The sequence below is a fragment of the Nanorana parkeri genome, unplaced genomic scaffold (genome assembly GCF_000935625.1).
Source record: "Nanorana parkeri isolate BGI_ZX_2015 unplaced genomic scaffold, ASM93562v1 scaffold410, whole genome shotgun sequence".
Classification (NCBI taxonomy): domain Eukaryota; kingdom Metazoa; phylum Chordata; class Amphibia; order Anura; family Dicroglossidae; genus Nanorana; species Nanorana parkeri.
The window spans coordinates 883,602-894,737 of record NW_017306678.1 but is presented as its reverse complement, the minus strand read 5'-3'; the positions used below and the strand labels follow the sequence as shown (position 1 = coordinate 894,737).

The following is an 11,136-nucleotide window of genomic DNA, read 5'->3' as shown; positions in this document are numbered from 1 at the left end:
TATATATATGTGTATATATATACACACACGCACAGTGTTTTTTTCTGACAATAAAGAAAGACAAATCCAGCCAGATTTTGAGTGCAATTGTACAAATATTTTAATCATATACTGTTTTGGATTTTTTGTTTTTTTTACACAAAACAGTTTAGTGGTCTGTGGTCCCTAAACATTCCAGGGGACAGCTGTTCACAATTGCAAACAAAAGTTCACAACAATTTACTCAAATGCTAAATGATTATTGTAAGTGTATTACAACCCAAAAATCTGAATATATTGCAGCTAACCATTTCTGACATTTGGCGGTGGTATTAGAATTCTTTTTCTGCTAGTACAAACATTTTTTTGTATCTTGCCAAAATCCCAGTGCACTGAACTATTATAACAAACAAGGTTATTAGTTTTCCCAGCAATCTGCTGTGAACATCAAAACAACCTCCTTATGTAAGCCCTGGTTCACACCTAGGCGGCACCGTTTTTGCACATTTGTACGCACATTAGCAGTATGCTGTTATTTGCGCGTACAAAGAACGCGCGTATAAACACGCAAAATCGCTGACGAAAATGTGCAACATGCTTCTGTTCGTGTTTTTGGGCATTTCCAATTAAGTCTATGGGAAGAAAAAGCGCTTTTAACTGCCCAAAGAAGCTACTGTATCTTTTCAGGCATCTGGCGTTTTCCTGCTAGGCATTTTTCTGCTCAGGGTTGAACCAGGGCCATTGAAAATCATGGGATTTCTTGTGTTGGGCAGTTAAAAACGCTTTTCGAACTGCTCAAAAATTTCTAGGTGTGAACCAGGGGCTAAAGGAGATAAGAAGAGGAGAGGTTTGTAGTTCAAATCAGGAGATTAGTCTAGGGTGACAATGCTGCTCCTCTATTGATACAGTGCAGTAAGTGAACATTGTCACTCTAGGACAGAAAGAGTGATACTAGAAATATCACCAGGTAGAAATATCACCAGGTAAAATAAATGGAAAAAAGCCTGGAAAAGAAAGAGAAAAAAAACAAGAAATCTATTGCAGCCACCAGGTCTGGTAAGCTGCAATATATTACATTTTAGTTTTCCGATTTAGATAAGCTTTAAAACCTTACACTATAATTGAAAAAAGCAGCTATTACTAGACTCGCAGTGCCCACTTTAATAAGTAAATTCACAGTAAACTATGTATTGTGAACATGTAATAAACTTCTATTTTACTGTACATTGTATAGCTAAAACAAACTCATGCTAGTGAACAGCCCATATGGGCTTAGAGCTTAAAAAAGCAATTTATTTTTAATAAAAAAACGATTTATTGATTTGACGTTTAACATATTTTCTCAGTTTAAGATTGGAAACCTATTTCTCTGGGTGCTGAAAAAAAAATGCATTTGTCAGCTTGATGATATAATGCATTTACTAAGACGCTGTATAAAGAGATTATTCCCCAGGCCATACCTAGTCAATGCATAAATCCCAGTTAGAACTCCTAAACTTTTTATCCTTCTCAAACAGCACCATCTAGTGGCAACATGTTTCCTTCACACAACAGACCTTTTAGGCAATGGGTAGCCAATTCTGGCCCTCCAGCTGTGGCTCTACCACAAATCCCATGAGGCATTGCATGATTCTGACAGGCACAGTCATGACTTCACGTGGCAGATGCATGTTGGGATTGACAGTTTCAGCATACCTGGAGGGCCGAAGTTTGGCTACCCCTTTTTTAGGCTATAGACTATAATTGTGATGAAGGATTTCCAGGATTTTATGGCATTTATAATGAAGTAAGGGTTTTATATACTTTGTTGTATGCGCCAACATGACTGTCATGTTGCAATCTAACAATGAGGGTTATTATCCCCCCTGGGGACACACACACCAGAAGCCAGATGTTCTATCCTTTCCTCATTATATCCAAAATTAAAAAAGATTTGGCTTTATAAAGACTTTATTTAAGTGAACTGTATTTCACTGACCTGAGCTGCCAAACATGTTTAGGTTTTTTCTAAACACTTAACAGCACGGGTGGAGGAGTCTCCCTGCCAACTACTGTATTCAAGCAGCCGTGGAAGCACGGAACACAGTCACTGTTCGGCCAACAATTTTTCACCCGGCTCCTTTAAGACTTTTCACTTCACCCAGCTCCTTTGACTTTTCCCTTCACCCAGATCCTTTGACTTTTCACTTCACCCGGCGCCTTTGACTATGTTTGTTGAGCTGGCCGACCCCGAAAGGGCCACCAACAGCTCGAATTTTTACTGATATACAGTAATCGTACAAAATTCAGCAGTGTATGGTCATCTTTAGCGTAAAGTGTATTTCAACTTTTGTAGTCCAGTTTCAGAAAACCTCTTTATATGTTTCCATTGTGTTCCTATTCACACAGCATACCCCAAAAAATAAAAAATAAAATTAATCTTGCCTTTTAAATGTTTTGTTGCAGCATGCAACATGGCTGATTCCAGGTTTTTCCCAGCACCTTCACAGTGATCTATCCTTATAGAAAGACTTAGGACTAAAAGATGAGGATTGTGTTTCTCTCATTAACTTCATTAAAATTTGAACCCAGACTTTTAATCTTTTAACCCCTCACAGCCCCTCCTAACATTATAACGTAGGAGAAGCAATTAGAAATGTAAACCCCTTAACCCTCTATATGTTTGTTATGTGATCCTATTCCCCCAGCATAAAGAAAAATCATTCAAAAAATATATTACTTACCTTGAAGATATTTTGTTAAAGTAGGCAAGATGGCCGATTCCAGTTTTTTCTCATCACCTTCACGGTGATCTGTTCTAATTGAAAGGCTTAGTACTGAAATTTGAGGATTTTGTTTCCTCATTCACTCAATTAACATACAATGGACAAACCACCTCAGACCCCTCACAACCTCTCCTAACATTGCAAAGAAATATAAGCAATTAGAAATGTTAACCATTAAAACCCTAAGCCAAGTAAAAGCAGTTTAAACTGCATTTTTAAAATATTTTCTTTAGCTTACGCTATGTGAATGGATACATGTAACAAATATAAAATAGATGTTATCCCAATTTGGCTGTAAAAGTGGAAATACACATTAGGAAGCCAAGAAAACCTTAAAAGAGAACTATGGGGAAGTGTTTTTCCCCATTGTTCTCTTTAGGGTTACAGGAGGACATATACTAACCTCCTCCTGTGACCCAAAGCTCAGATAGCCCGCGATGCACCGAGGCCGGGACAGAACCCGACAATACTGTTGAGAGCCACCCAGCTGCGTGAGTGACAGCTGGCTATGACTATCTAGAGGCAGAGCCAGCTGTGCCTGCCCCCTCCACTATTCATTCCTCCACTCAGCGCTGGAGGGTCAGAGCGGGGAGGAGGGAATCCCTGCGGGGAGCGGTGACGGACAGTCACCACTCACTGGAGGGAGACGATCGAGTAGTGAGCGGATCGGTGCATGTTTCTGTTCACTTCCCAATCAATAGAGCCGACCTGTGACAGCTTCTTTGTCACATTTGGGCTCTAACTATGAGGATGAGTGGAAATCACTCACCTCATAGTTCTCCTTTGACACAAGTAAAATAAATTTAAACCGCAAGAAGCATGTTTAAATATTTATTTTGGCTTATGCTTTGAGGATGGAAACATGTAATAAACATAAAATAGGTGTTCCCAATCCCAATTTGGCTGCAAAAGTGGAAATACACTTTAAACAAAGGATTAAAAAATAAAGTTCTGTCCAAGCTGTTCAGCGCTTAGAAGTTTCCCACTTTCCAGGGGACCAGAGTAAAGATTCCATATGATTTCACCAGAGGGGCTGCTGTTCAATTGCCGAATGTTCGTGTAATACCGGGTGTTTATTAATTAAAATAAAAAGGCAAAATTTATACTCACAGAAGTCCGTCTGTATAAAACTTGTAAGGTCATGCATACAACTAGAGATCATATGGCACAAAACCGACTGGACTTCAGAGCATCATAGGAAGCAGTGGATAAGTTAGGGATAACGCGTATCAATGGTTAAACCATCTTCATCAGAACCAAAAACATATCTCAAAAAGGATTTAAAAATGTCCTAATTAGGTGCAAGCTTTGTTCCTGAATTAGGCAGATACAATATTATTTAATCTAGTTATGGATTCATTTGAAACCATTGAATGTGTTTTACATGCATCTGGTAGGCATACCCGAATCTCTTTTGATACCCTGTTATCCCCTCTACAGCAGCACTCACATTGGGAGAGGGAGGACCAGCAATGACACCCAACCAGGCTCTACTGCGTTGCACAGTATTGTTCATCTAACACCATCTTCAACTATCTATATGCCTTTACAGTAGGTTCAGAGAAATCGATTTTTTAGTTTTGAGAAATGAAGCAGTGAGTGTTTTGCTATTAACAGAAAATATCTAAATAAAATGCTTGTAATTGTTAGCAATGTTTTGATGCATACTTATCTTGCTACAAAAGAAGAAAAAATTGAGATTTGTTAATTAAAGAAGTTTTTTTTTTTCTCTTCTTCATATTATGCAGAGAAAGTGTGGAAAACCTTATTCAGAAACACTCTTATGCAAGATCTCCAATCCGAACCTACGGAGGAGATGACGATGTCTTGACAGAAGATGGCCAGGTGGTACAGAGCAGAGGTAAGGGAACGTTAACTGTAGCAGTGGGTCTGATTTACTCAAATAGGAGTGGCTGTTAACTGTGCAAAACCAATGTTAGAGAATAAGGTGCAGATGTGTTCACTTTGAATACCAAATTATGTACTAGCAAAACTTTTTTTTCCCCTTTGCACATGGTTTGGTATTCAGAGTAAACACGGTGTCACCTTATCTATACTTTATTAAGTGAACAGCTGGAAAGTTTCATATTTAGGCAGTTCATACATACATACATAAGCAAAAGGGATGCAACCAGTTATTGAGGCTGTGATTGCTGACTCCATTCGGAAAATGCTAGCTGTCTGGCTGTGTCTGGCTTCCATTACTATTCTCTCAGTGAGTGACCCAGAATAAGTATACAGATTAGGAAAGTGAGAATACCTGATCTACATCCATGTTTTAGGTCAGTCACTCAGAAGATACTTAAAGTGATATTTAAGTCAAAATGTTTTTAAACTATTTCAAATGCCGATTAAATCACTGGATGCTGCTCCTTGATGTTTAAAAGTTTTAGCTTCCTGAAAAATCAGCTGCTCTCCTGGGCACTGGCCCTGATATCCTGTCTTAGGGTGGCTCCTTTTCCTTGCAGGGTCCTATGGAGCCACCTTTGTGTGTGCTAGTAAGCTGTATGTGGCTCCACTAGGGATGCACCGATACCGATACTAGTATCGATATCGGTGCCGATACTGAGTATTTGGTCGTGTACTTGTACTCGCCCAAATGCTCCGATGCCTAGCCCGATACTCCCTGTATCAGGAAGTCGGGCAGCGCGTCATTACACGCTGCCCTGCTTCCTGATTGGTCGGGAAGCTAGCCAATCAGGAAGCCGGGCGCCGTGTAATGACGCAGCGCCCGGCATTCTGATTGGCCGGGAAGCCTGCTTCATGCTCCCTTGTCATCTCATGACGAGGGAGCATGGAGCCGACCTCTCGGACAATCAGAAAGCAGGGCGCAGCGTCATTACACGGCGCCCGGCTTCCATGACTGGCCAGCAAGACGGCTCTGGCTGGGTACTGGAGGAAGGCCGCTCCTGGCTGGTGAGACCCCGGGGGTGACAGGCTGGACATGCTGAGGTGAGAGGGGACAGACTTTCTTGTTAATCGGGAAGCCGGGTGGCGAGTCTTTAAACGCTGCCCGGCTTCCCGACTAATCAGGAAGCCAGGTGGCGAGTCATTACACGCCACCTGACTTCCTAAATGAGACTTCCAGTACTCAGTAATTGGTATTGGCGAGTACCGAAAAAAAATGATCAGTACTCGTACTCGGTACCAAAATAGCGGTATCGGTGCATCCCTAGTCTCCACAAACACACAGGCACAGCCATTTCCCCGCTTCTGCCTTCCTCCCTTCTCCAAGCTAGTAGATAGATGGCTGCTGTAGACTGTGCTGTTCCTTGTGCTCTTTACTGGACAGGGAGTTCAGGAAATGGAGCAGGATGAGTTGCAGCCGGCTGTTTGCAAACCTGTGCTTTGGGCAAGAATGTAAAGAAAAACTTTGCTGGACAGTGTATGTTTGTTTGATAGGATTCCTTATTGAAAAAAAGTTTGAGAGTTTAATATTACTGTAAGCCATCCAGCCAGGATGCCAACCAGAAGCTAGCATTTCCAGGTCAGCAATGACATTTGGGCTATACTCGTCTTATACGACGAGTATAGCCCAAAACCTATATTTTTACACAAAAAGTGGGGGGTCGTCTTATACGCCCAGCCGTCTTATACGCCGGCAAATACGGTACTTTCTCAATAATGGTTACCTTAACATGTACTTTAGGTAATAATAAGCTGGTTTGTGATACAGGACTGCTCATTATTGATACTAGAGAATTGTGAAGGATTCTTTCTTTTATCAAACACCAAAAAGAGCAAACCTGTGCATGAACTGAATGTACAGGTGAAACTCGAAAAATTAGAATATCGTGCAAAAGTTCATTTATTTCACTAATGCAACTTAAAAGGTGAAACTAATATATGAGATAAACTCATTACATGCAAAGCAAGATAGTTCAAGCCGTGATTTGTCATAATTCTGATGATTATGGCTTACAGCTCATGAAAACCCAGATCTACAATTTCAGAAAATTTTTGGCAGTGTGGGCAGGTGCCAAGTCCTACTGGAAAATGAAGTCAGCATCCCCATAGAGCTCGTCTGCGGAAGAAAGCATGAAGTGCTCCAAAATCTCCTGGTAGACGGCTAAGTTGCATTAGTGAAATAAATGAACTTTTGCACAATATTCTAATTTTCCGAGTTTCACCTGTATATCTAAACCCTACTGTATCTATGGGGGGAGCCATGGTTGTCACCCAGGCTGGACTTTATACATGTCTGCCTTTAGTCATATCCATTACACAGTAAATGGAAACATTAGTCATTTACAGAGGAAGACAAGGTTTCTTTTTTATTTTGTTCAGCTCACAGGAAGTAACAGGGATACTGCATTTCTGAGAAGATCAACAGGAATGTTCTGTACTTGCTAAAAACGAATGCAGTCAGCACATCTGAGTACTGGAAAGCTGCAATATATAAAATTTTTGTTCTTTGATTAAGGCCTGGTTCACATCAAGGCATTTTATCGTGCAGATTCAGTCGTGTGATAATGCGCAAAACACAAAAACCCATACAAGTCAATGGCGACAGTTCACACCTTAGCAGTGCGATATCGCCCGTCGTGCAAACAGATGCAGGAGCTATTTTCGGGCTGATGCCACGTGGGTTAGGTCCCATAGACATCTCTATGCACTGAGATGTCAATATCGCAAATTATGCAAAAAAAATAAAAGCATGACAAATGCGCGAAAATGGCTCAACCATTGCAATTGCCTAGGTGTGAACCAGGCCTTAGTTTTCATTTCAGGCAAATCAGGTCAAAGTGTAGAGGCAGATAAGAGATAACAGTAGGTACTTTCCTTATCTCCTGTTACTATTTTTACAGGTATTATACAGCACTGTCAATGCATGCACTGCTTTACATATTGTACACTCAGATTGGTCTCTTCCCCACAGGAGCTTACAATCTAAGGTCCCTATCTAACATACATACTGGGGTCAATTAGTCTACCAGCATGTGTTTGGAGTGAGGGTGGAAATGGAAGTACCTGGGGGAAACCAACAAAAGTACAGCGAGAACATGCAGACTCCATGTAGATAGTGTCCTGGCCAAACTTTCAAACCAAGGACCTCAGTACTGCAAAGCTAGCCATACATGCTACAAGAGAAAATCACTTGGTTCCTCCATCCACGCTACACAGTGAGGATGGATGACTCTCCCCTGCCAGCTATTGTATTCAGACAGCCCCTGGCACCCAGAGTTATTTAAATAGCCTAACAGTGACTGCATCTGATAGGGTGCAGCCACTTTTCGGGTAAGAATTTTGCACCTGGCTCTGTCAATGTTTAATGAGCTAGGTGGTGATGAAAAGGCCACCCATGGCTTGAAGTTTGGCTAATTTAGCAGGAATCGGCTGAAATTCAAGGTGTCTATGGCTAGCTTTTCTCTTCTATGACCCCTCTCCCTTCCACAGCCTGCACTGAAGGTCCATGCTGTGCTATAAATCTGAATTACTATTGCTAAAATAGTGTTTCTCAGATAAATATCTTGCAGACAGCATTGCCATAGTCGGAGAATGTCTCACATTTCATACATCTTTTTATGAGATATCTTAATTATATTGACCTAAACTGATATTAATATGTTATTTGTCTCTTCTTTATAGGATCAGCTTTTACAACCTCTGACAACCTATCCCTCACCTCCTGGGTATCCTCCACTTCCGGTTTCCCTAGTTTTCAGCACCCACAAACATTGTCAGCGCTGGGCACTAGCAGCGCTTCTCTGGCCACACCAATTCCGCATCCAATGCAAGGGTCCTTGCCTCCCTACAGTCGACTCAGCATGCCACTCACGCCTTCAGCTCTTGCAAGCACCATGCAAGGTAGCGGGCCCTCATTCCCATCTTTCCACATGCCTAGGTACCATCACTACTTCCAGCAGGGACCTTATGCAGCCATCCAAGGACTGCGCCACTCCTCTGCTGTGATGACTCCATTTGTATAACTGGTACGTTGCACTTGAACACCTAAATAATATATGACTGAAGCAGTGACATCAATTACAGGGTGACCAGTGCAACAATTCTCACATGCCACTATTATAAGGAACCAAGTGAAGGATGAGAAGAAGAGCACTAAACCTATTGATGTGACTTCACAATGTAAGCAGCAATGTATGTAACTTACCACGGAGACAAGCCTATGAACGCTGAAGAAAAAGGAGACATCACATTGAAATGGTTCCTCCACTGTTTGAATACTCCACAATAATTTTGCAAGTTTTGGCACTGACATCTGGCAAATTAGAACTGGCCTCTAGTTGATCTGTAAACAGTGTACAGTTTTGATTGATGTGTTGACTGTTGGTTAGTTTTCCTCCTTATACACTTGATGTTAGGTAAACATTCATTGCTGCTTTAATGTTTTAACTGGAGTGGCTGACAAAAACATATATGGTTTAAATGCAGTACTGTAAATACAGATTTCTGATACATTGCAATAATCGTTAGAAGCATATGTTGCTGCTATTCTCCCATTTCAATACAAATGCTAATTATTTATTATCCGGTTTAGTGCATGTAAAAGCATTGTGTGGATCAGTGAACATCTTAGGGACCAGCATAAAGTGGCAATATTTAACACAGGACGCAGATTTCGTTTTCCCTCCATAAGCCTTTGTAACATCTGTTGATAAATAAATAATTATGGTTTTCTAAAACGTAAACATATAGGATTTCGAAACCGCCTGCACTTCAACGCTGATATTCAGCAATAACAAATGGTGTGTACTTTATATTTGTTTAAGAAATGCTTTTATGTTTGAGGAAAAAAAAACATTAGATTTAAGGGCACAACTTTCACTTTGTGGCAAATAGAACCTTTGGTGTGGCAAATAGAACCTTTGGTGTGGCAAATAGAACCTTTGGTGTGGCAAATAGAACCACTGGTGGAAAGAAATGTGGAGATCTCTGTAGTGATGCAGTAGTATTTTTCAGGTCATTAATGTGGAAAACAGAACAGTATCAAATTAGTTATTTCAGAAGTTAGCTTGGAAGCCCCAGATTTTTCAGAGGAAAACTCTTAAAGGCTAAGTTTATCTTTAAAACCATGTTAGATGTTACACCAATTTTCGGGGTATAACATGGAGCATGGAACATAAACATCACTGCACTTGTAGTCCATTTATTCTTACTCCCGTCCCTGTTACTGAATGTCCATCTTCGAGAAAGAGAATCTGCAATAACCTTACCATTGTACCCACGATTCACTGATTGTGGTTGCAATGCTTAAGTGGCTGCAATGCAAACAAAATTATAAATGCAAATTTTTTTTCTTTTCTGAATGCATTTATTATTATTTTTTAAAAGTGCACTTTGCCTTTAACTTTGCTAACCCACTGCTAATTAGGAGGTCATAAATAAGACATTTTAATTAGAGATATTTATTCTGGTAAAACACCACAGGACAAGAAAAAGATGAAATATTATAGATATACAATGTTCTAATCCTATTTTCATGAATTCTTGTACAATGAAGGATTACAAAGGTGGCTTTGCCACTACCTTATTAAGTTACCACTTTTAATGGCTTCAATCTCTGGTATGAATTGACGTATTTATATTTAAAGATTACTTTGACCGATGCTGATCAACACTTGTGTTTATTTGTTTGTCACCAATATACAGGAAATGATCATAAACAATACATGAATCCTCTATTGCCAGCACTAAAATGTGCAGTCAATATACCAATATATCCAAATGTCAAATGTGATTATAAAAAAACCTATACCAATGGACCTGAACTTTTATGTCAATCTAAGTTCTTAGGGAATCTGTAATAATGATTTTCTCGTTTGACTCCTTTACCTATGTGTTAAGTTTGTTTTTCCAAAAAAGGATGAATGTATCCATATATGTTCTCGCAAAAAGAAAAGACAGATTTAATATAAGAGTTTGGAAAGAGTTCTCATAATAAAAAATGTTAAAAGTCCAATTGTTTATGTGATTAACACAGTCAGCAAAAAGTCATGGTCATGTTAGGGATGGCAGACTGTTCAATATTTATAAAAATATGCAAAAACAAATCAATATCTTATGATTACAATGGCCCCGACTCTAAGCACAGGTTCAACCTCCCTTTATAAGAGGATGAGTGCCACATTTTGAAAAATTAGGATGTGGCCCTATTTTACTTTTAAAAACTGGATTTCACTTTTGCCTATGTTATTTGTTTCCTGTATTACTGTGTCATTTTGTTACCCTTATAATGAGTGTGATCTCTGGAAATAAGTGTAGTCTATACAGATGTATTTTATGGCAGAAAAAAAAATGCAGTTGTAATTGTTAAAAGTTTATGACGTGGCACCTGATGGAAATTTTGTTTTAAGTGCAATATATTTATTTCTGCAGAAATGTTATATCAACGTTATGTAATATTTGAAGCGTTTAAAAATGAATGCTACTC

General features: G+C 39.7%; 1 protein-coding gene across 1 annotated transcript in view; it reads left to right on the top strand.

Annotated features, from left to right (window-relative positions):
* Positions 1–8,848, top strand: part of TBX20 (T-box 20) — a 37,950-nt gene extending 29,102 nt beyond the window's left edge. Inside the window, exons 7-8 of the mRNA XM_018559664.1 lie at positions 4,493–4,605; positions 8,334–8,848. Of these exons, the coding sequence (XP_018415166.1) occupies positions 4,493–4,605; positions 8,334–8,674 (454 nt within the window). The 3' untranslated portion in view covers positions 8,675–8,848. The remainder of the gene's footprint in view (positions 1–4,492; positions 4,606–8,333) is intronic.
* Positions 8,849–11,136: the final 2,288 nt, after the last annotated feature.